Genomic DNA, 26,806 nt, shown 5'->3' on the forward strand with positions numbered 1-26,806 from the left:
GATTGTATTTGTTTTTAAATCTTTCCATGGGATGCCTCTACCATATTTATCTGACTTACCTATTTTGCACAACCTGGTGAAAGCTCAAAGGTCATCTCACCAGTGCTTTTTAGAGTGCCCAATTTTTCTTTACCTTTCTGAACAGCACTTTGGGGCAGCCGTGTCTGTTTTAAAATAGTGCTATATAAATAAATAAACCTTGACCTTATAAACCTTTTAAACCCTTGGACAGATCAGTGGATGGCTGACACCATTTAAATACTACAATTTGGAGCAAACTCATTTGTTCAAGGGGCCACATTTCCTAGGAGTTCAGAACCGAGGGGCTTGACTGTGAACCAGCATCCTCTGTAGTGGTCTAAATGTATTTTATCAGACGTACAAATATTAGGAAAAAAATGTCTTCCGATGTTTACACTGGACAACGTCAAAGAAAAGTTTGAGTGTTTCGGGGAATTTGCTGCAAAAGTGTTAGTCACTCCCAAGTTTTGAACTGGACTTCAGGGCTGGTCTGGTGTCAGCCAGTTGAAATGCCTTGATTGCCGTGGAATTAACTTGGGGTACTTGGAGAGAACCCACTTACATACGTAGAGAAGATGCAAGCCCAGCCCAGGACCTAACTAGAAACATGCATGCTGTGAGGTGCCAGTGTTTATCAATGCTTACCTGAATGGAAACATCACTGTAAGATCCTCCAATAACTCCAGAGATGGCCAAGGGGACATCGTCATGGATAGCATATGAGCCATCAGGGCAGGTGTACTCACTGTCGTCAACTTTGGTGAGCGAAGCCCTGACGAACTCAAGAGACTGTTCTAGTGCGTAAGTGTCCTTAGAGCATGTGTCCAGTATGTAAGCTCCTAAACGAATCCCGGGTAAGATGCGCTCGTCCTTGTTGATTTGGTCGAGAGCGAGCAGCATGGCCTCCAGTCGCTGGATTCCTCGTTGAGCGTTGATCTTCCCACAGTCCTCAGCGGCCTCGCCCTTTTGGTGCACCGGGAAGAGGCCGCCGATCATTAAATCTCCTTCAAGTGTGATTTCCTTGTTGGAGTCAGTGTTATAGCCGACCACAGGCAAACCCAGGGGAGCCTGGGCAAATAGACTCATGCACACAACCAGTAGGATGAGGCGGGACAGCCACAGGGGTCGGGGCACAGGGCGCACCCCCAACACCGTGGATTTCCCCAATGACATATCCCTGGGCAGAGAAAAGGTCCTGTGTGTTTTGGCCGTTGCTGCTTTGAATGTTGCCGCCTCTGAAGAAAAGCACAGTGAGGCTGAGCACCGGATCTCACAGCACCGCTCTTTTTATTCTGACAGAGGCCATTGAAAGCATCCGTGCGATGGTTGGTCTCCTCTTCTGGGCTTTTGGAGATTAGAGCCTGCAGATCAAACAGAGAGGAAGTCACTCCCAGCTTCAGATGCAACACAACAATTCCTTAGTCTTTGTGTGGCTGCAAGGAACTGCATGAGCAAGTAAGAATATACCTTTTAACATCCCCAGACACACACAAATACACCTTGAAATAGTTTTTCACATTAAACCATTTTCAACCATTATAGTGTTCAGTAATTAATATAATGAAATATCATTTGAAAATATTAATTTGTATTTATTATTTAATTATGCATGCACTTATTTTTTCATGCAATATCCTTTGCAGTGGACATCTAATAACTAGTGCAGTATTCTCAAACTGTGGTACGAGTACCACTAGCGGTATGCGGGGTCCCTCTAGTGGTATGCCAAAGAATCACTTAATTATGTACAATTAATCTTATTTGATTATTATTCAAGTGCAGATTTTTATTTTCCTATATTTAAAAACAGTGTTACTGTTCAAACTGTGTTTATTATTACAGTGGCCAAAAGTATAAAAAATACTCGTTAAATAAAACTTTTACCTCGAGGTGAATTATACCGTGTACCATTTTCTTATTGTGAGCTAGCATGTGTTTGTATTTGGTCACAGAATCCTTTAGAGGATTATTGCACAAACCCTCTTCATCATTTTATATGACAAATTTGTCTTATGTCCACCAAAAACGTAGGGCTGGCTTCAAATGGTCAACGATTCGATAATTCAATTCGGAGGAGTCTGATTCCACTATCAACCTCTCAGTCGACTTTGGTCTCGTCTTCTGGCTCCGGTGTTGAAACATAAAAACATCTGATTTTACATTTCTGCTGACTGGTGATTTCAACTTTTGTTAGATGAAACATTATCATATTAATTTTCCAGATCTAGTAGTTGCTTTTTTACACGAAAAAGGGAGAATACTTTGTTTTTTCAGATGGATTTTATTGTTTTTCAAAATAAAATTCTAATAAACCTTTTTTTTTTTCATTCAAATTCCATTCATGAAACTAAAATTCAATAACTAAGACTCACAGTAGCTGCTGGTGCAAGCAACTCTTAAGAGTGCTTTGTACGGTTAGATAAATAAATATATACAGTAAAGGCCAAAAGTTTGGACACACCTTCTCATTTCAATGCATTTTCTTTATTTTCAAGACTATTTACCTTGTAGATTATCACTGAAGGCAACAACACTATGGTACCTATGAAGTGAAAACCTTTGAAGTTCATCGAGAGAATGCCAAGAGTGTGGAAAGCACAAATCAGAGCAAAGGGTGGCTATTTTGAAGAAACTAGAATGTAAAACACGTTTTCAGTTATTTCACTTTTTTTTGGTTAAGTACATAACTCCACATATGTTCATTCATAGTTTTGATGCCTTCAGTGACAATCTACAATGTAAATAGTCATGGACATAAAGAAAATGCATTGAATGAGAAGGTGTGTCCAAACATTTGGCCTGTACTGTACATAAATACATATTTTGAGGTTCTCAATCATGCTACAATTTGTGGGGCAGGGGAATAAAATGGTATTGTCCCCAAGTGGGTGGGACATGACAAAAATAATTGAGAAACACTGAGGTACCCTATTGGTGACTTTTTGCTAAACGCAGGTCATACAAGGCGCAAGGATAATTATAACCCGCAGGTTTTATATGTCGATGTGAAGTGTGGAGTTCAAGCTGATCCAACATAAAGGGTTATTTTTCTTTGTCTCCTGTATTTGTGTGGGTTGCCTCTGATCCCACAGGCTTAATTAGGCAGGAGGTTGACTGTGGGTAAAGTTTATCAGCGTAAATCACTGAGCCAGAAGGATTTGTATCATATCCATCGTCTCAGCGAATCAACCTGACAGACAGGCAGTAATTAGCAGCATTGGAGCATCAGATCATGAACACTCAAACGAGGGAAATGAAGGAATCAGTGAGAGCAATGTTGCAAAATAGTAGCCTGCCCCTTAAAACAACATCAACGTCTGCAACAGGAGTCAAGACCATGGATATGGTTCTTTTGGGGTTTCCTCTGTTTTTCTGTCTCTCCTCCCGTCTCCTCCCTCTGCCTTGTTGTTTCCATGGAAACTTGCCGGCAGATGGAGCGAGGTATGAAGAGGCAAGTGTAATGCAGACCAAGACAAGTTGGTGTGTCTGGCCATGCATGGTGCTCACTCCTCTGGGAGAACCGGCAAGTGTTCACTCTGAACTGGCCTGACTCTGCACACACACTCCCTGGTGTTTGGTTATTAACTGAATCTCTAAAACTAAAAACCATCGTTTTGTCACTTTTATCTTTAGTCAGACAGCAAATATTCTTGTTGTCAACACCTCTCCTCCGCAGCCATGCATGCGGTTGCTAGGTTACGATATCATAAAAAAGTGATACGAGGAGATAACGCAAGCACGTCTTCCGTTAGTCATCTGCCGGTGTAACCTTGGTGACTGCGAGTTGTGAAGACAAACACTTAGAAGTGGTGTTAAAATGAAATTACAGGTTAGCAGTTCCCTTATTGGCAAGTTGTCAGGGTGTGAACTCGGAAAGAGAGACGAGAGGCGCCATGCTGCATTAGACATGTCCAACGTTCCCATTTGCTTCGTCAGCAGCTTGTCAACTGGTGGACTTAGACGACCTAAATGGGTCAAGTCACTTCTACTCCAATCGAATGCCAAAAGCACCAGCAGTCAGGCCGACAAAAGCACGCTTATCTCGTACAAGAAAATTTGTATTAATGTTTGTGGAAGTCTGTGCTATATAGCTATGCAGCCAAAGCCAGAAAGCATTTGTACTGCATACTCCAGAGACCATGGTGACAAAAGGATTTGTGGCTGTCACATTTGCAGCATCCGTCCCAAACTTGCATTACCACAGGAGGTCTGCAGCCGTTGGACTCTTTCTCTGCTTGTTTGTTTGCTACGTTTGTGCTTTTATGATACCATGCACGTTCACGCTTCCCGTGTGTTTCTATAATTGTACCATTTCAGGAAAAATTGCATATTTTGTATGCCTAAACAAAATGTTCTGATAATAATTTAGTTGGTAACCCAGTCATCTAGCTCCCTGTTATGCATACTCTAAATTGTTATTTCATTGCTATCATTATATAACAATGTCCAGTTAAGAGATGAAATTGTTTTTTTTAATATAAAATACTTTCGAAAATGTATTAATTGTATTACTGTTTTTTTTACATTTACAGGCCAAAAATTTGTCCTGATAAAATATTATAATTCTAACAATAATTAGGCCCTTTTGCAACTGCAATGTTTGTTACTAATCTCCATGTTTCCTTACATGGGACGGCCATGACGGCGTGGCGAAGTTGGTAGAGTGGCCGTGTCAGCAATCGGAGGGTTGCTGGTTACTGGGGTTCAATCCCCACCTTCTACCATCTTAGTCACGTCCGTTGTGTCCTTGGGCAAGACACTTCACCCTTGCTCCTGATGGGTGCTGGTTAGCACCTTGCATGGCAGCTCCCTCCATCAGTGTGTGAATGTGTGTGTGAATGGGTGAATGTGGAAATACTGTCAAAGCGCTTTGAGTACCTTGAAGGTAGAAAAGCGCTATACAAGTATAACCCATTTATCATTTATCATTTACATTGTTAATGATCTTAAGTTGGATTAAAACTCACCAAAGTTTGGTTTTGGTTTTAAATTATGTCGAACATGCATACAGTTACAATATGGTATATTACATATTTCCAATTTCTCAATAAAACATGTCAAAAAAAGAAGAAGGAAGAAGCAGACCTATTTAATTGGACTCCTTTTCCATTTCATAGCAATTTGTTAAACCTTTTTTTTTACAAAACCCGAAACCAGTGAAGCTGGCACGTTGTCTAAATTGTAAATAAAAACAAAATACAATGATTTGCAAATCTTTTTCAACCCATATTCAATTGAATAGACTGCAAAGACAAGAGATTTAACGTTCAAACTCGAAAACGTTGTTATTTTTTGCAAATATTAGCTCATTTTAAAAATTCATGCCTGCAACATGTTTTAAAAAAGCTGGCACAAGTGGCAAAAAAGACTGAGAAAGTTGAGGAATGCTCATCAAACACTTACTTGGAAGATCCCACGGGTAAATTGGGAACAGGTGGGTGCCATGATTGGGTACTTGGTGACTTTAACAAGGGAAATTTGAGCCAGGAATTACCCAAGTATAGGCTGTTTATTAAATGCCCGACCAGAGAGGAGAACACTTTGGATAACTGTTACACTACAATAAGTAAGGCAATACCATGCAGTCCCGCGCGCTACTATCGGACTATCAGATCACGTGATGGTGCACTTCATACAGACAGAGACTGAAACTAGCTAAACCTGTTATGAAGACCATTAAGAAGTACACCGCTGAGGCTGTGGGGGAGATGCGCGCATGTTTGGAGACAATAGACTGGGAGGCAATTGTAGCAGCCACGGACAATCTGGACGAGTATACGGACACTGTGACCTCATACATTCAGTTCAATGAGGCGCGAATCATTCCAATGCGCACCATGGCTTGTTATAACAACGACAAGCCCTGGTTCACACCCAGGCTCCGACAGCTGCGCAAGAACAAGGAGGCTGCGTGGAAAAGTGGGAACCGGAGTACCTACAGAGAAGCAAAGTACCACTTCAACAGGGAAGTGGAGAAAGCTAAATCTGTGTACTCCAACCGTCTACAGGAACAGTTAAGCTCCAATGATTCTGCAGCCATGTGGAGAGGGCTAAGGGCGCTTACGAACTATAAGCCCTGAATAACCGGGACTCTCGCTCAGGGCCTCAACACATGTGTGTTGAGGCCCTGAGCGAGAGTCCGGTCATTATGATGAGCTGAAGGCCGTTCGTGACGACAGTAATGTTACTGTCCTCACGAATGGCCTTCAGCTCATCAAAGCTCTGCTCCCCCCACCATCACCCTCCCCACCAACGCCAGCACCTCATTAAAGGACTTAAAGGACTCCAAGGACATCAAAGGACTCCAAGAACATCACAGGACTTCATTAAAGGCCCTCTCCATCCGAGAGGAGGATGTACGCCGGCAGTTCTTGAAGCTAAACACACGGAAGGCCCTCGGGCCGGATGGTGTCTCCCCCCCACCCTGAGACACTGCGCGGATTAGCTGGCTCCTGTCTTCACTGACATTTTCAACACCTCTCTGGAGCTATGCCGCGTGCCGTCCTGCTTCAAGACCTCCACCATTTTTCCTGTCCCCAAGAAACCGCAGATCACAGGACTTAATGACTACAGGCCGGTGGCGCTAACATCTGTGGTCATGAAGTCCTTTGAGCGCTTGGTCCTGCCCCACCTCAAGGCCATCACCGCCCCCCTCCTGGACCCACTGCAGTTCGCCTACAGACCCAACAGGTCTGTGGATGATGCAGTGAACCTGGCCCTCCACTTCATCCTGGAGCATCTGGACTCCCCAGGAACCTACGCCAGGATCCTGTTTGTGGACTTCAGCTCTGCTTCAACACCATCCTCCCTGGACTGCTACGAGACAAGCTCTACCAGCTCAGCATGCCCGACTCCCTCTGCAGTTGGATCAATGACTTCCTGACAGACCGAAGACAGCTGGGGGAGATTGTCTCAGACAGTCAAACCACGAACACTGATACTCCTCAGGGCTGTGTACTTTCCCCCTGACTCTTCTCCCTGTATACAAACTGCTGCACCTCCAGTCACCAGTCTGTAAAGCTGCTCATGTTTGCGGACGACACTACCATCATCGGGCTCATCTCGGATGGCGACGAGTCCGCCTACAGGAGAGAGGTGGACCGGCTGGCGTCCTGGTGCAGCCTCAACAACCTGGAGCTGAACACGCAGAAAACAGTGGAGATGATCATGGACTTCAGGAAAGTCACAGCCCCACCATCCCCCCTCACCCTGATTGACTCTCCCACCCGGTCTCCATTGTGGACTCCTTCCGTTTCTTGGGCACCACTATCACCCAGGACCTCAAGTGGGAGCCGACCATCAGCTCCCTCATCAAGAAGGCCCCGCAGAGGATGTACTTCCTGTGGCAGCTGAGGAAACTTAAGCTGCCGACCGAGATGCGGGTGCAGTTTTACTCAGCCATCATCGAGTCCATCCTCACTTCCTCCATCACCTTGTGGTTCCCCGGCGCCACATTCCGGGATAAGCATCGACTGCAGCGCATCGTACGTGCTGCTGAGAAGGTGATTGGCTGCAAACTCCCATCCCTCCAGGACCTGTTCCCCTCCAGGATCAGGAGGCGTGTGGGTCGGATCACAGCTGACTCTTCTCACTCTGGACACAAACTATTCTCCCCTCCCCCTCAGGCAGGAGATTACGGTCCATCAAGACCCACACCTCCCGCCACCTGAACAGTTTTTTCCCCTTGGCCATCAGGCACATGAACAATAACAAGATCTGATAGCTCAGTTACAGCTCATTTTATTACCTATTCTGTGTTATGTGTTTTGTGTTGCACGATTGCACCAAGAACAATTCCTCGTTTGTGAAGCCGTTCTCAAACAATGACAATAAAAACTATTCTTATTCTGATTCTGATTCTGATAAAAGCAGCTTCCATGAAATTCTCAGTGATTCACAAATAAAGATGGGGCGAGGGTCACCACTTTGTGAACAAATGCGTGAGCAAATTGTCGAACAGTTTAAGAACAACATTTCTCAACCAGCTATTGCAAGGAATTTAGGGATTTTACCATCTACGGTCCGTAATATCATCAAAAGGTTCAGAGAATCTGGAGAAATCACTGCAAGTAAGCGATGATATTACGGGCCTTCGATTCCTCAAGCAGCACTGCATCAAAAAGCGGCATCAGTGTGTAAAGGATATCACCACATGTGCTCAGGAACACTTCAGAAAACCACTGTCAGTAACTACAGTTGGTCGCTACATCTGTGAAGGCACCATTTAGTGCTATCATGTTAAGTGTGGAGTTCAAGCTGGTTGGGAGAGTGGCCGTGCCAGCAACCTGAGGGTTCCTGGTTTGATCCCCACCTTACCAACCTTGTCACGTCCGTTTTGTCCTTGAGCAAGGCACTTCACCCTTGCTCCTGATGGGTTGCCAAGCCACGTGTTACAACAGCGTGGCTTCATAGTAAAAGAGTGCGGGTACTAGATTGGCCTGCCTGTAGTCCAGACCTGTCTCCAATTCAAAATGCGTGGCGCAATATGAAGCCGAAAGTACCTCAACGGAGACCCCGGACTGTTGAACAATTTAAGCTGTACATCAAGCAAGAATGGGAAATAATTCCAACTGAAAAGCTTCAAAAATTGGTCTCCTCAGTTCCCAAACGTTTACTGAGTGTTGTTAAAAGGAAAGGCCATATAACACAGTGGTAAAAAAAACTTTTTTGCAATGTGTAGCTGCCATTAAATTCTAAGGTAATGATTATTTTCCAAAAAAAAATTAAGTTACTCAGTTCGAACATTAAATATATTGTCTTTGCAGTTTATTCAATTGAATATAAGTTCAAAAGGATTTGCAAATCATTGTGTTCCGTTTTTATTTACGAATTACACAATGTGCCAACTTCACTGGTTTTGGGCTTTGTACATTACACAAGAATATTCTGTTTGTCACACCATCTCTCTAAATTATTCATTTATTCTGTTATTTGTATTAGCTTCTGTGTGTTCTGTTCTGAACAAAACACAGTCGTGTCGTCTGCAAATAAGACTAACTTTAAGTTCTTAGCAACTTTGCCAATATCCTTTATATAGAGATTGAACAATTTGGTCGCAGTATTGATCCCTGGGGTACGCCACAAGATATATTTAGCACTGGATGTACATATGTGTTCACCTAGCTTCACGTTTGGCTTCCTGTTATTTAATAGCTTCTTACCCAGTTTAAAACTAACCCTCTAATGCCATACCGTTCTAATTGGTTAATAAAGATATTATGATTAATTGTGTCAAATGCTTTTGTTAGATCCATAAACACTGCAGCTGCACACTGTTTACCATGTATCGCATTGGTAATCTCATACATTATTTCAATTAATGCCATCAATGTTGAGATGTTGTAGCTGTATTGGTTCTTAGACGAGGCCCTTAGGGATATTTCCGTTCACTTTTGTCTAAAAGCGCCAAATTTGGCACAGGTGTAGCTCAGGGCATACTTAAATGATTTAGCTAGGGCACCCGCGCCAGTGACCTTTGGGGTCGCCACAGCGGCCAATCAAATATGGCCGCCACTTGTAATAGCTTTTGTCTCTAACATTTGAAACAGATGAGCTACAAATGTAAACTTGGTGTCTATTTCATGTGTTTTGACAATTAGTAATGTGTTGCAATGCTAATTTTTATTTTTGTGTGTGTCTAATTTGCATATTTCCAAGTGGTGTTTTGCTATTCTGAAGACATTGGACGTAACTTTGGCATTGTTATGAGTAAAACCTGGTGCAACATGCATGATTCCTTTCTAATATTAATATGAAATGTCGCTTAAAGGGCAACTACTCTTTGGCTACTTGCGGGGGAGGCCATGTGGAGGCTGTCTTCTTCTCTCCCTTTTTTATTTTTTTGTATTTTTACTTTTTATTTATTTTTATTTTTTTTATTTTTTGGGGGGGGGAGTGGGGTTGTTGTTGTTTTTGTTCCCCAATTACTTGACAAAAGCTGCACTAAGTGTACGCATCCAGGTTAGTGTGCTGTACCCTCATTGTTGGTGCATGGCTTTGAGGAGTCCTGGTCCTTGAAGGACAATGTCTTAAAGGTTCAGGAACAGATACCGTAAGACAGTTGGAAGGTAAGGTACCATCAAATATGTGTCCTGGTTGTAAACAATACTTGTGTGATGGGACACAAGTAGGGGATTTTATTTTTTATGTTTTATTGCCATGCATGTCTTAGTGTTTTATTGCTGTGGATTTTAAATTCATGTTTTTACATTTTAGAATTTGATTGTATTTTTAATTGCATGTTTTTACATTTTAGAATTTGTCTTTTTAATTGCATGTTTTTACTCCTTGTGGACTTTGCTGGTATTTTAAGATGTTGCCCCTTTTAGCTTGTTGCCCCTGACAACCAAAGTGCCCAATCAAACGGCACCTGAGATCAGACGCACCTGTGGAGCATTAGGGCTGCACACATTTAAAAGGGAAGCGACAGAGAGGGAAGCGACAGCAGGAGGAAGCAAGCGGAGGAGGATCGACAGGCTTTGCCAGGATCGGGGAAGAATCGACAGGCTTTGCCAAGAGCGACCGGGTGGACGCACGCAGGCTGGGAAGGAACCCCCGGACTACACAGCAGACCCCGCAGGCTACCGGAGTGAACCCCAAGAAGCCCACAACACCAGGGGCAGAGGAAACTCTGCCTCCGAAGTAAATGACGTGTGTTGTGGATCTGTGGGGGCAACCAACTGCCGTGGGCTTGCGGGCTCGTGCATTGTACGCTGGCTGTGTGGTTCTGTGGACAGGGGGAGATTGGGACCCAGAGACCTGCGGTGACCCCCGGGAGCGACCAAGAGGCGGAGCGAGACGGGACGGGTACGGCCACGTAGGTCCCGCAAGTGACCGGCGACTGGCGAGGAGAGTGGGCGTACCCAATACTTCGACGCAGAACTACAGCAGAGGCAGGGGAAACCCTGCCTTGCGTGTAAGTGTGGCGTCAGCCCGGAGAGCGTCCCCGTGGTTTTAGAAGATTTTATCCCCGTGGCCTGCCTCCGTTTTAATTCTGTGTGCAGGAGGACGCCGTGGAAGTGTGCGGAGCCACAACGCTGACCCCCTAAGCCTGTCGCAGCTGTACCCTCACCATAATATTGGTATTTTTAGCGTTGTCAACTGGACTGGTTTTTAATTTGTATTGTAATCAATTGTGAACGAGCAAAATCATCTTCCCTTATTTTGGACAGCTGCTCTCACTACATTGGGTTCTTAATATTTATATTTGTTTTGAGCAACATTTTTATTAGATTTTAATATTCCACCACTCAGGTCCATCACACTTGTGTAAAACCAAGGCAGCCCTTGTCAACAAAAGTGCCTCATCTTGATCAATCTGGTTGGAATCATGGCCTCTAGCTACACTGTCTGCCACTTTTTGCTTGCTTGCATTGTACATCTCCCTCCCTTTCTGGTGTTCACTCCAGTCAGGCAGAAAAGAGAGGAGATGTGTCTTGAATCTTGTTGTGTGAGGTTCATTATAACAACAGACATGCCCACGTTCATTCATAAGGGTTCTATAGAGTTGCCTTAAATTTGAAATTGTGAAGGAGCAATCTAAATCCTCAACTAGGGTAACAATTTGTGCTATAGTCAGAGAGTCAAAGGTTTCCCTGGATTCACTGGTAGACGCTTCTTCTTCTGATATGCTGGAAGATGTTTTATGTTGTGCAACTTGTGCTGCATATCTCAAGTTCAGATAACATTTGGTATGATAGTACACATCTGCTGCGTGCACATCAGACGCTTGAGTAACTAATCCCCCAAGAAGTTTAAAATCTTTACTAGATTCTGCCCAGCTTTTCATTTTGGAATCAACATTATTTGTTAATGCCTTGTGCAGATCTTTCATATCCTCCCCTTCACATATCACACAATGAATACCACTGGTTTGGGGATGACTTGATCGAAGCTTTTTAGGACTTAATAAGGAGGGGACAGCATGATCTTTATGCTTTCGAGCCCATTTAACACGAGAACTACTACAGTAGCTTCTGCAGCGTTTGTGGTACTTGGCCTTATTTAATACAAGTGTTGATGCGATACCTGAACCATCATTCAATTGATCAATTGTGACATTTATACATGAAGGTATAGCATTCGCAATTTCAATGAAATCTTTGAGATCCTTTTCTAGCGACAAAAGTCCTTCACTTTTGGGTGTTTGTAAGGGGTCACCAGACTGTAATTGGCAGAGACAACATAAGTCCCAATTGATGCTGCTGCTGCTATTACTAGCAGATGATGTGGAGGCCATGTTGTTTGATAATAGCTACACTGAAAAATGAATTACATGAAAATAAAGTTGATGATTTTCACAGTGTTAGATTAGGCAGTAGAATGACTGTACATAAGCTCTTTTGTATGATTTTCACATCAGGAGAAGTCAGGAGACACAACAGTAGCCTGTCGAGGGACCAAACTATTATCACACTGTGTGGATAACAGTGTCGGAGCCTTCTCTGTAAGATAAGTTTCTGTTTCTGTTGAAACAGAAACTTATATTACAAGAGGGGGGGGTACACTGACTTTCTCTACTTTTAGGTTTCTGTTTCTGTTGAAATAGATACCTATATTACAGGGGGGAGGGGGGTAACACTGACTTTCTCTACTTTTACTTTTGTTACAATGAAATATATCTGTAGCTTTACATTCTATCTATGTTGAAATATATGTGCAATACATTTTGGTAGATAATGTTGTTAATATGGAAATTAAAGTGTTCCAATAAATAAATGATCATAAATCTGATCAGTGCAGTATGTTTCTGATGCTCCAAAAACCTAAAATAGTTTGCCAAAAATATCAAAAGTTAAGGTACACCTAATTTTTACATAGCCGCCATCTTGGAAATATGCTAATTAGGTGTCCAGACACACCCAATCATAAAGAAGATTTTTCCATCATATTTGTAATTGTCAAAAAACATGAAATAGACACCAACTTTGGATTTGTAGCTCATCTGGTTCAAATGTAGAGGCAAAAGCGTGTTCAGGTGGTGGCCGTATTGGATCAGCCGCTGTGGCGACCCCAAAGGTCACCGGCGCGGGCGCCCTAGCCAAATCATTTAAGTATGCTCTTAGCTACACCTGTGCCAAATTTGGCGCTTTTAGACAAAAGTGAACGAACACCCTAAAATCTCCCGAAGGGCCCCCACTATCTCTGCAATTGTTATATATTTTTTAAAATGAATTTGTTACATAATTTTTCTATAATTTTAGAAAATTGTGGAAGCAAGGAACAGGTCTATAATTTGTCTCAAGTCGTATACATTGGTACAACTTTTGTTATTTGTATTTAATTTGGAAATGTACCTGTTTGAAATGATAGATTACTGATATATGTTAAAGGTTCTGAAATCTCTTCAATAAAACCCTTTTATCATTTTCATATAAAATATATTACAATCAGTTGAGGTCTTAGATTTACATTTATTTGACATCTTCAATGGATCTTCTTCTGTCAAGTCTGTGAGGAAAATCGAGTTGGGATTTATGGTGTCATTCAAATGCTCAACAGACCCAGAATCTGGAGTCCTTTCCTCCAAATGTGGTCCGATATTTACAAAGTAATTATTGAAACTTTTAATTACTTCATTTATATTGTCAATTTTTGAAGTTTGGAAGCATTCAGGTGATAAATGGGATATTTTAGAAGTCTTTTATATGAAATTGCAAGTTTACTTAGTAGAGCCTATAAATAAAAATGTAAAAATCACGGATTGTCACAAAATTTTGTGGAGACGTCAATTGGAAAAGAACGCATAAAACAAACAGGAGCTCGGCCATTTTGGTCGGGACTGGCCATTGTAGGCAAAAAAACTTTTACAAATTCCTCCCAGGGACTTTGACCAAATAACCCCACATTTGACCAAATAACCCCACATGGCGATGATAAATTGTGAAGTATTTTAGGCTGAGTAATAGGACGTGAAAGGACCCTCTAAGCAACACGAAACCTTGTAATGCCACTCTGAAACATCACATAACTATAATAATTGGTTTGTATGATTAATATGACCCCCTAAAACAGACCTGGGCATTCTGCGGCCCGCGGGCCACATCCGGCGCTTTGTACGTCCCTGTCCGGCCCGCGTGAGGCCAATCATAAATTACAAAATACATTTAAAAATTATCTATTTCGAGTGTGCAATACAACGGTGCTGCTTTTGTTTTGAAAAGCGTTATTTGTATTACTTCCGTGTGGACGTATGCTCGTGCGCGATTGTGAGTGAATGTGAACAGCGGCAATCACAAATTACAAAATACATTTTAAAAAACATCTATGTCTTGCGTGCAATACAACTGTGCTGCTTTTATTTTGAAAAGTGTATTTATGGGCGTATGTCCGTGTGTAACCTGTGAGTGAAGGTGCACAGCGACAAGTGATGCCCGGTTATCCCCGAGAAGCTAAATAAAGAAAAGTTGATGACGAATGGCGTGTTTTCAACAAGACATGGACTGCCAAGTATTTCTTTACAGAAATTAAAGGTAAAGCCATGTGCTTAAAGGCCTACTGAAACCCACTACTACCGACCACGCAGTCTGATAGTTTATATATCAATGATGAAATCTTAACATTGCAACACATGCCAATACGGCTGGGTTAACTTATAAAGTGCAATTTTAAAATTCCCGCCTCACTTCCGTTCGAAAAACTAATTTGCATATGACGTATGCGCGTGACGTCACAAGAGCTACGGAAGAGGTTGGACCCTATCGGACCCGACATAAAAACCTGTGTTTTCGACAAAATTCCCCAGTATTCTGGACATCTGTTGGTGAATCTTTTGCAATTTATTCAATTTACAATGGAGACTACAAACAAGAAAGCTGTATGTGGAAAGCGGTGTGTTGCTGCGGGATGTAGCAACGCAAAGACAAACACAACTGGTGTTGCATTGTTTTTATTCCCAATAGATGGCGGCCAAGCTTTACTATGGAACAAAGAAGTCAAGCGAACACGGTTGGAATGGACCACACACACAAAGTACAGTGTATTATGCAGCGAACATTTCGAACAATCATGTTTCGAAGAGGGTCCCTTGCAAAGGGCAGCGATGGGCATCGCCACCACCCGTCGACTCGCGCTGAAGAAAGGTGCGAAGCCAAGTATTTTCAACAGACCACGGCCATGCTTAAGTACAAGTTCGACAAGTTCAGAGCACCCCACACCCTCCACAAGTGGACAGACTGTGCACATGAGGTCTGCATTTGCCAAAAGGGAAAGGAAGAGGGTAAGAATCTTGATTTCCAGTTTCCATAGTCAGACTACACTGTTCCAATATCCATTTCTTTGTTCTCAATTGTTGATGACTGATGATAACAACCAAACCTAACCCCTCCACACCCCGGATTGTAAATAATGTAAATAATGCAATGTAATTATCTTGTGTGATGACTGTATTATGATGATAGTATATATCTGATAGTATATATCTGTATTATGAATCAATTTAAGTGGACCCGACTTAAACAAGTTGAAAAACTTATTGGGGTGTTACCATTTAATGGTCAATTGTACAGAATATATACTTCACTGTGCAACCTTCTAATAAAAGTCTCAATCAATCAATCAATCAAAACTCACACACACAGTTATAGACTACTCCAGTGGTTCTCAACCTTTTTTCAGTGATGTACCCCCTGTGAACATTTTTTTAACTCAAGTATCCCCTAATCAGAGCAAAGCATTTTTGTTTGAAAAAAAGAGAAACAAACGTAAAATACAGCACTATGTCATCAGTTTCTGATTTATTAAATTGTATAACAGTGCAAAATATTGCTCATTTGTAGTGGTCTTTCTTGAACTATTTGGAAAAAAAGATATAAAAATAACAAAAAACTTGTTGAAAATAAACAAGTGATTCAATTATAGATAAAGATTTCTACACATAGAAGTAATCATCAACTTAAAGTGCCCTCTTTGGGGATTGTAATAGAGATCCATCTGGATTCATGAACTTAATTCTAAACATTAATTTTGTTGAAGTATTATTCAATAAATATATTTATAAAGGATTTTTGAATTGTTGATATTTTTAGAATATTTTAAAAAATTCTCACGTACTCCTTGGCATACCTTCAAGTACCCCCAGGGGTACGTGTACCCCCATTTGAGAACCACTGGTCTACTCCATGAACAATGAAATAAATTAACAATAAAATAGTCTACATATAATTATTGCTTCAAGTTCTAGTCAAGTCCTTCTGCAGTATAAAGTATCGTACATTTACTGACATTACTGTCAATAGTGTCAATACTGTCAATAGATTACAATAGACAATAATATAAAGTATTGTACATTTACAGACAATAGATCAGATCATGGCCAGTACGACTACGGCATCAGTGGCGGATGCGGTGGATGAACCAATGGCAATGGCACTAGATTTGCCTGATGAGGAGGGCGATCAAGATCAGGTTCGATTTGTTTTCCTAATCAATGTTCAAATGGATTACAGTTCAAGCCCAATACAAAAGTATTCATAATTTATGTAAAGGAGGTATCCATATTACATGTAGCTGTTTCTCCATTTCCAGGGAAATACAAGAGAACAAGGATGCCAGACGAACTGGGTACCGATTGGGAGAGCACCAACAGCAATGACCAGTAGCAAGAGCACCCAAACAGGGAAAATACATCATAGATCAAAGGGTATGTCTATTTCGGTGATGAACATGATTCTGCACATCACAGTACACATTGCACAGCTGCCTGTGCAGAGTAGAGTAGACAGATAAATTAGGTGATTCAAAGACAATAATTAGTATGTGATTCTAGTTTAATTTTAACAGATTATATGAAACAACTTGTGTTTGATTTTATTGCTAGGACACCAGGTGACCCCAGAGATCCTCGAGAGGGTTAGAGCTCGGCTGGCCAGGGTTAGTGAAGTCCCATCGTCAAGTGTAGCAGCTCCATCTGACAGCCCCGAGATGCAGACTAACATAGCAACTCCAGGTGCTACTGCATTGTTTGATGTAGGACCAGCATCAAGTCCCACTGCGCCTTTTGTTAGTGGTTCTTCCGATGACAGCTATGTGCCGAGTGAGTCATCAACATCAGATCCGTGTCAATCTGACGGGTCGCCAGATCGCCCACGTACTCACCAGATGCGTGAAGAGGGCTGCCACAAGGAACCGAAGTACATCATCTTTGAGTCGTGCCTCCAGAGTCTCGTCAAGTGGTGTCACTGTCCAGTCTGTGGCAGCCAGGACATAAGCCCTTCTTGGGATTCAAACGGTACACAGCTGACCATGACTCTTCAATGTGCATCATGTGACCAGAGGAGTAGTTGGAGCAGCCAGCCAAACATTGGCCCTTATGCCGCGGGCAACATCCTGCTATCTGCTGGCATACTCTTCGCTGGCGCATCTTCTGGCAAGGTGTTGCAAGTGCTGAACAGCATCGGAGTGGTCACGTATGTGAAGAGGACATTTTTCAACCACCAGGAGCTCATCCTGCAGCCAGCCATCAAAAAGGTGTGGGAGGAACAGCAACGGACGCACCTCACCATGCTGCGGGTGGAAGGCCGACCCCTTGTCCTTGGTGGTGATGGGCGAGCAGACAGTCCGGGACACAGTGCCAAGTTTGGTACCTACACCACAATGGAGCTTGTGGCCAATGTGGTTCTCGACCTTCAGGTTGTACAGGTACGACCATATAATCTCACTAAAACACTAGTAACATAATAAGCAGAGAAGGGATTTTCCAGAATTATCCTAGTAAATGTGTCTAATAACATTAACCATTTCAATGTATACTAAGACCCTTTTTCATTTTTTTCTTTGCTCATTCCTTTTCTGTTATATATATTTCAGAGCAACGAATGTCTTGGCAGCTACCATATGGAGATGGAAGGACTGAAGAGGATGGTGGAGCTGTTGATCAGCTGGGACCTCGATGTCGGGGTGCTGGTGACAGACCGACACAGACAGATCGCTAAATGGATTCGCGAAAACATGCCCAATACACGGCACTGCTATGACATCTGGCATGTTGCAAAATGTTAGTTGGATTATTTGTATGCATGACAAGTTGTGAAGTAGTGTGTACATATTAGTGATCAGATGAATGCCATATTGTATTTAATCCACAAATTTCTGCTTTTTTCTGTTTGTAGCCATCGGAAAGAAACTGAAGGCCATCTACAAGCATAGGACTGTGAAGACCTGAAGCCCTGGGTGCAAAGTATAATCAACCACCTCTACTGGGCAGCAGTGTCTACACCGCCTGGAGAGGGGGAACTTCTGGTTGCCAAGTGGAAGTCTGTGGAGCGACACATTCAGAACATCCACAAGGACCATGGCGACCTCTTCCCAATTTGTACTCATGGACAACTGCAACGGCAAAAGAAATGGCTCAAACAAAGTGAGTAGGCAAATAAGTTGCCCGAAAGCAGTGAGGGACTAGCAGTATTTTCCTGCACATCTTTTGAAAGTCAAAAAATTCAGATAAACTTGTAAGTAAATAACCAGTTTAAGTTGACTGGAACATTTTTGTTGAAACATTGTTCTATTTTAAATTTATGTTTAGGTTCACGCTCAGCAGTGAAACTGGAGGAGGTGGTCAACAACAAGTCCCTGCTGAAAGATATCGCCATGCTGTCGGGTGAACACCAGACTTCCAAGGTGGAGGCGTTCCATAGCCTTATCATACAGGTGAGAATTAAGCTGATCGCCTGTAGGTGGCATCGGTGGTTACCACCTGCCACTAGGACTTTGGTGGCCAGGGAGCAAAATACTAGAGCATACTAAATGTAGCCTTGATACAGTCAGTGTAAGCAAGAGAATGTTAGAGGTCCAACATAGTGGCTAGGCAGTTAGAGGTCCAACATAGTGGCTAGGCATCTTGGTGAGAAAGATTGCAAACAATTCTGGCGTGGTGTTAAAATTAAAAACAAAACAGCTTCATTATTGCAGGAGATCAAGCTTTAATAGCTGACTATAAACAGTTTAATACACAAACATTTGTATTCAAATTTACAAACTATTTATAAATTTACACACACATTGTATGGACGCATGACTGAATAAAGTGTCTTTTATCTTATACAGTTCGCACCGAAAATGTATGTCTTCTCATACATCGGAATGCTGTGCAGGTATGTTTCCACACTAATCTAAGTGTCACTAGTGTGTGCCATACTTTAGTACTAATTATTACATTATTCTGTTACCACCCCTAGGAACATGCTTGCTGGGCTGCACTGGAATGAAAACTCGAGCCGCCCTATAGCCACTACACAAGCGGGTGCTGAGCGCTATGCAGTACGCTACCCGAAGTATGAAGCAGGGGGCCATGTGGTCAAGAAAATCGCGACAGAGCCAACATACCGTAAGTGTAGAGGACACAAAACATGTAAACACTTGACACTTTGTATCATGGTAATAATACTGTCAAGTTTCACTCTCCATGAGTATATTATGTTGTGAGCAGGAACATGTACAATTGTATTTTGCAGGCTACGTAGATGACTTGATCAGGGAGGTTGTTGCTGGCTGCAGACAGACCCCTGACCAGAGAACACCAGTCAGCGTCACTGTGGATGTGCCTCCCTTCCTCTGCGATGAACTGGAGAAGCCAGACAAGGAGGAAGCCATCGCCAAGCACAGGAGTCACTTCGGTAAGTGTTAACTGCCCTCCCGGTAACAGTTAGAGATGCTACCTCAGTAGAAGCATTTAAGTCCCATCTTAAAACTCATTTGTATACTCTAGCCTTTAAATAGACCCCCATTTTTAGACCAGTTGATCTGCCGTTTCTTTTCTTTTCTCCTCTGCCCCCCACCCCACACCCTCTCCCCCTTGTGGAGGGGTTATTCCGGTGACCATGGATGAAGTGCTGGCTGTCCAGAGTTGGGACCCGGGTTGGACCGCTCGCCTGTGCATCGGTTGGGGACATCTCTGCGCTGCTGACCCGTCTCCGCTCGGGATGGTCTCCTGCTGGCCCCACTATGGACTGGACTCTTACTATTATGTTAGATCCACTAAGGACTGGACTTTCACAATATTATGTCAGACCCACTCGACATACATTGCTTTCGGTCTCCCCTAGAGGGGGGGCGTTACCCACATATGCGGTCCTCTCCAAGGTTTCTCATAGTCATTCACCGACGTCCCACTGGGGTGAGTTTTTCCTTGCCCGTATGTGGGCTCTGTACCGAGGATGTCGTTGTGGCTTGTGCAGCCCTTTGAGACACTTGTGATTTAGTGCTATATGAATAAACATTGATTGATTGATTGATTGATTGATTTCTTTTATTGATTAAGTACAGTGGCCATGTGGATTGTGTTGCAGTCACTGCACGTCTTGGAACCCCGTGTAGTCCATCGATGGGAATGTTGTCCTAATCTTATGTACTACACAAGCTGGTAGTACCACCCGTATCTCCTTTCCCAGATATCCCCAGCAGAAGCGGACAAACTGTCGATAGGCTGTGTGTCGTCTCCGCCTGCAAGTACAAAATAGTTGTTAGCAAATGATGGCAGCTGTTATTATCCGGACATGGATACACAGTGACTCACTGTTCTCTGAGATGCAAAAGACATGCATTCTATTCATTTGTCATTTACTGTTGCAGTAAATTGTAAATATTGTTGACATCTACAGTTTTATGTATGTAATACTTCTATGATATATAATGTCATGTACATTGTAGCACAGTACATTTCACAGAATAAGAATAAGATAAGAAGTGCTCATTCTGACTTATCTTCCAAAGGTTGATAGAATTATTTAAACTTATTAGTGCCTCACTCATTTTGCTGTTGCTGCAGCACGCCATATTGCTGTTCGTAGGCGTAATACGCTGTCTGCAGCACCCATTCATCCAGACACACAGATGGAAAGCCAGGGTGGTCTATGATGCACGTCTCCACCCTCTCCTCCTCCATCGTTCTGGCCACTGCATCTAGCTCACGACAGCAGACACACTCAGCCACTGTCTCCATGTTCACACAGTTGTGACATGTACACCTGGAAATAGAAATATTCATAATATTTGTAAATCAATTCTTATTATGGACACCTGCAATCTGCAAACATGTGTAATAATTAATATTATCATTGTCTTGTTGTGGATCTTATTAATCTACATGCATATTTTTAGTATTGCCGGTATATGGAGCTGTGGCCCATAGAAATAATGGGTAATTAATTAGGTTTGACATTGTGTCAATGATAGATACTTAGTCTATAGATAGGCCTGGGGTGTAATTTGTAACACTAACAGTAACAGTGCAAGACTAGGCCACAAGCTAAAACTAGTCTATAAATAAATAACATTTTACCATTCTGTATTCTGAAGGCGATCTATGTCGTGTGCTACTCCAGCATTGTGTCAATGATAGATACTTGGTCTATAGATAGGCCTGGGGTGTAAGTTGTAACACTAACAGTAACAGTGCAAGACTAGGCCACAAGCTAAAACTAGTCTATAAATAAATAACATTTTACCATTCTGTATTCTGAAGGCGATCTATGTCGTGTGCTCCTCCAGCATCAATAGCAGCAGCGTCCTCCTGACAGTCTTCGTCAGCTTCGGGTTCAAAGCGGTATGGCTCTATCCCTCTCACAGCTTCTGAATCTCTTCCAATCCCCACTAGTTCTTCACTTGCACTTTCCTCATCCAAAAATCTTTCATCCTCGCTCAAATTAATGGGGAAATCGTCGCTATCTCGGTCGGAATCGCTCTCACTTCTGGCGGCCATCATTGAAAACAATAGGAAAGACTCAGCAGCCCCAACTCTTGTGACGTCACGCTACTTCCGGTAGGGGCAAGGCTTTTTTTTTTATCAGAGACCAAAAGTTGCGAACTTTATCGACTTTGTTCTATACTAAATCCTTTCAGCAAAAATATGGCAATATCGCAAAATGATCAAGTATGACACATAGAATGGATCGGCTATTCCCGTTTAAATAAAAAAAAATCATTTCAGTACGCCTTTAATTTGTGGTACACATGTTGCTGTGTTTAAAGAATATAGTGTAACGACCTGCTGAAGTTGATGTTGTGTTCTTGAGTTGCGGAAATTTCACAATGTTATGTCAGACCCACTCGACATCCGTTGCTTTCGGTCTCCCCTAGAGGGGGGGGGGGGGGGGTTACCCACATATGCGGTCCTCTCCAAGGTTTCTCATAGTCATTCACCGACGTCCCACTGGGGTGAGTTTTTCCTTGCCCGTATGTGGGCTCTGTACCGAGGATGTCGTTGTGGCTTGTACAGCCCTTTGAGACACTTGTGATTTAGGGCTATATAAATAAACATTGATTGATTGATTGATTGAAATGAGGAGTGAGGATAGACGTGCGTGTGGAAGGAACAAGATAAGTTGAGCTGTGTTAGTATAGGTTGTTCAATAAAAGTTTAAAAAGAGCGTCAGACTTGGTGTGCACTTCTTCTGGACGCTACAATTGGTGTCAGAAATAAAACTTTGTGCATACTGCCGCTGCTGGTGTGAGCATACTGCGCTGCTTGTGTGCTCAGCCTGCTACGTCATCGGTAGGTACGTGTCACAATGTTTCCTGGCGACTTTGTCAAGATTGAACGGGAGGGGAAGTACATTGAGTGGGGACTTAAGGTGCCGGCAGCGACTGCAGATGTCTGTGTGAATCCTGGACGTGAGGAGCTCGCCGCAAAGAGAGAGAGAGAGAGGGAGGAAGGAGAGAGGCAGCGTCTACAGGTGCGGCGCACGCTGCTTTGCATGGGGGAATTCCGCCCTCAATGAAGACTCCCAGGTTTGATGGCAAGGCGAACTGGGAGGCATTTCATCCCACTTCTGACACCAATTGTAGCATCCAGAAGAAGTGCACACCAAGTCTGATGCTCTTTTTAAACTTTTATTGAGCAACCTATACTAACACAGCTCAACTTATCTTGTTCTTTCCAGCACGTCTATCCTCACTCCTCATTTCCGCAACAACAACGCTTCCTCCTTCTTCGCCAATCACCTTACAGGCGTGCTACGTTCACAACAAAGAGGATGCAGGATAAAGTGACAGAAATTGAAATGTTTGAATTGTATTATACATCAGGAAGTGTTGTGTAAGAAAGTGTTAAAAATAAAATCATCAAAAGCCATCTGCTTTTGTATAAAGATAAGTTAGGTTAAATGAAAATATTATTATTATTATTATTTATCTTACGGTACATCAAAAATAATTTGAGCAAAATTTAATTGAAATATTGTCGGTGTGGCCCTCCAGCAGTGCTAGGGTTGCTCATGCGGCCCCCGGTAAAAATGTATTGCCCACCCCTGCCCTAAAAGATCTTGACTGCCTTAATGCCACTAATGAGTACTGAGTGCCAAACAGCAGTTGACTTCTAAGTACCCGTACTGTTGCGAGTACCCGTACTGTTTTTTGTCTGTTTTCAATCTTGCCTTTTCTCTCACTGCTGCAACAAAAAGCTATTTCATAGCTAACTAAATCTTCGTAGGCTTACAAAATGTCATGATCCGTGGTCCAGATCATGTTTAGTTTAGTTATGTTCTGTTAGTTTTGGACTTCTTTAGTTCCTGTTTGCACTTCCTTGTTTGGGTTTGTTACCATGGTTACTTATTATTTTCACCTGCTGCTTGTGTTCCCGACGCGCACCTGTTTGTCATCACTGACACTATTTAAGCCTGCCTTTCTGTTCACTTGTCCTGGCTTCCTTGTTTGCGGTAAGCAATTGTTACGTTGGTCTATTTCATGTTCTGGATTCCTGTGCTAAGCTGTTGCCTAGCTTCCCGTGCGTTCGGCACGCTTTTATTTTGTTTGTTTCTGTCTGTTTGGTACGGTGTATTATTTATTATTATTAAATCATATCCTACCTTCACGTTTTCGTCCGGAGTGTCCGTGTTGCATTGGAGGACCGATCCCGCATAAAGATGCGACCCCCACGTGACACAAAATGCTTGTATTCAATTTTTCAATCCGCTGCACTTCTCCTGAGGTGATCCGGCACTTCCACTCCCTCAGAAAACAGCTATATGCTTAACTAAACGACATTACAACACATTTAAAAGCATCCACAAATCCAAACTGTGTATTATGGGACATATTATTGCCGGATAGACATTTATCGTTATGAATATACATGTTTGTTGAAAATTCATAAAACCTGATGTGGCCTGGATGTTCGACAAAATATAGATAACAGGGGCTACTTCTATCATTGTTATAATTTTTAATTTATTAAATTATTTATTTAAGTTATTATTCCTTTGGAAGCTGATATGAATTGTTGCCTCGAGCTATTTATTTTAATTTTGCACATATTTTACATTGTAGACTCTTACACAGATATAGGAGCCACGTCTGCTCGTTGAGGTTTTAGTTAAAAGATTTATATCACACCGAAGTTACAAAGTTTATGGACGATTAAGTGTGTTTATGTTTGTTGTATTATTTAGTTTTTTTGTTTGTTTCCTTTTTTAAGGGTTTATGTTTTGGGAAATTTGGGTTATGGGTCCTCCAGATTTCCATTTATTAATATTATTATTAGGGATGTCCGATAATATCGGACTGCCGATATCATCGGCCGATAAATGCTTTAAAATGTAATATCGGAAATTATCGGTATCGGTTTCAAAAAGTAAAATGTTTTACTTTTGAAAACACCGCTGTGTACACGGACGTAGGGAGAAGTACAGACGGCAATAAACCTTAAAGGCACTTCCTTTGCGTGCCAGCCTAATCACTTAATATCTACGGCTGTTCACACACACAAGTGAATGCAGTGCATACTTGGTCAACAGCCATACAGGTTACACTGAGGGTGGCGTATAAACAACTTTAACACTGTTACAAATATGCGTCACACGGTGAACCCAAACCAAACAAGAATGACAAACACATTTCGGGAGAACATCCGCATAGTAACACAACATAAACACAACAGAACAAATACCCAGAACCCCTTGCAGCACTAACTCTTCTGGGACGCTACAATATACACCCCCCCCACTATCCCCTACCCCCTCCCACCTCAACCCCGCCCCCCCAACCCCGCCCACCTCAACCTCCTCATGCTCTCTCAGGGAGAGCATGTCCCAAATTCCAAGCTGCTGTTTTGAGGCATGTTAAAAAAAATAATGCACTTTGTGACTTCAATAATAAATATGGCAGTGCCATGTTGGCATTTTTTTCCATAACTTGAGTTGATTTATTTTGTAAAACCTTGTTACATTGTTTAATGCATCCGGCGGGGCATCACAACAAAATTAGGCATAATAATGTGTTAATTCCACGACTGTATATATCGGTATCGGTTGAAATCGGAATCGGTAATTAAGAGTTGGAAGAATATCGGATATCGGCAAAAAATCCATTATCGGACATCTCTATATCTACTTATTACTATACTACCTTTCACAAAGCAGTGATTCCTCTCACCACTTAAAATATATGTGATCATGGCTAATACACTAAAAGGAGTATCCTGATTGAGATTTGTCTCTTGGAATGTCAAAGGTATGAACGGTACAGTTAAAAAGGGTAGAGTATTTTCCCACTTCAAATATCTTAAAACGGAGGTTGCTTTTTCACAGGAGAAACATTTGGTTACTAAAGAGGTTGAAAGGTTGAAAGCCTCAATTTTAGTAGTAAAACAAGATGTACAGCGATTCTAATACATAAGGAAACACAGTTTAGCCCAGACCACCTGCGACCCGTTTAGATTTTCAATCCGGCCCGGCGGACGTCCTACATAATGTTTTTAGACCTTTAACATCAAAACTGTTGCTGCCATTATGATGTGTGCTGTTTTTAAATTACCGTAAGACTTGAACTATAGAAAGTATCTAAATGGTCGAAATCTGCGCTTTTGAGTGTTATACGAGCTATTACGGTAATTTAAGTCACAGCAGCTCAGACGAGACACAAACCAGAGTGGGCGGGGTTTGTTTTCAGAGCAGCCAGCCCAAAACGCGTGTGTCAGAAACAGATGCGGAAGCAGATTTTTACATGATAATATATGATATTGTAGGTGTTTATTACACTTTGCATTCATATTTTGCTGTTCTTTACATTTTTGTTGTGTTTTGCTTGGTCTGAGAAGTAAAAGAGGACGACGTTCATATGTTGTCAATATTCAGTGTTTTATTGTTCATAGTTAATATTGTAAATTCCACTTTCTTTACTTTAATGTACATTTTGGGTGTCTCAATCATTAAAACAATTTAAATTCCATTCTGTTTTTTTGAGGTTTGAGGTTTTTTTTTAACTTTTTTAGAACTCTATCGGACATTGTGACTTTTGGTATTAGTGTTCCTGAAAAAAAGGGAACCAAACACACAGCTAAATGGTAAATGGGTTATACATGTATAGCTTTTCTACCTTCAAGGTACTCAAAGCGCTTTGACACTATTTCAACATTCACCCATTCACACACTGACGGCAGGAGTTGCCATGCAAGGCCCTAACCACGACCCATCAGGAGCAAGGGTGAAGTGCTTTGCTCAAGGACACAACGGATGTGACGTGGTTGATAGAAGGTGGGGATCGAACCAGGAACCCTCAGGTTTCTGTCACGGCCACTCTCCCAACTCCGCCACGCCGTCCCCCGGCCCTCAGCTAATTGTGTACATATAATTTATACACACATACACTTTGGCCCCTCAGACACATTTTCTTCTCTCAATGTGGCCCTCGAGTCAAAATATTTGCACAGCTCTGGTTTAGCCCAACAAATAATATAGCTGATTGTCATAGTCTCAGGCTCCCTTAAAAATGAACTGGTGGTTCTTGTCAATTTCTATGCACCTAACTGGGATTTTTTAAGAAGCTGTCCAAAGTCGGGACCCAGGGTGGACCACTC

The 26,806-nt window shown here is 42.2% G+C and overlaps 2 protein-coding genes across 3 annotated transcripts in view; one reads left to right on the forward strand and one right to left on the reverse strand.

Moving 5' to 3' along the window:
- grm2a (glutamate receptor, metabotropic 2a) overlaps positions 1–26,806 on the reverse strand; it is a 164,212-nt gene that overhangs the window by 115,621 nt on the left and 21,785 nt on the right. For both annotated transcript variants that reach the window (XM_062054289.1, XM_062054280.1), the window contains exon 2: positions 667–1,382. In XM_062054289.1, coding sequence (XP_061910273.1) covers positions 667–1,194 — 528 coding nt within the window. In that variant the 5' untranslated portion in view covers positions 1,195–1,382. The remainder of the gene's footprint in view (positions 1–666; positions 1,383–26,806) is intronic.
- On the forward strand, positions 1,347–18,241 carry LOC133654188 (uncharacterized). Its single transcript, XM_062054303.1, has 7 exons — positions 1,347–1,476; positions 14,922–15,238; positions 16,315–16,425; positions 16,546–16,660; positions 16,838–17,658; positions 17,827–18,013; positions 18,129–18,241. The coding sequence occupies exons 2-7, from the start codon at positions 15,062–15,064 to the stop codon at positions 18,179–18,181; spliced, it is 1,464 nt and encodes a 487-aa protein (XP_061910287.1). The 5' UTR covers positions 1,347–1,476; positions 14,922–15,061; the 3' UTR covers positions 18,182–18,241.

Source organism: Entelurus aequoreus, linkage group LG01 (genome assembly GCF_033978785.1).
Source record: "Entelurus aequoreus isolate RoL-2023_Sb linkage group LG01, RoL_Eaeq_v1.1, whole genome shotgun sequence".
Taxonomy (NCBI): domain Eukaryota; kingdom Metazoa; phylum Chordata; class Actinopteri; order Syngnathiformes; family Syngnathidae; genus Entelurus; species Entelurus aequoreus.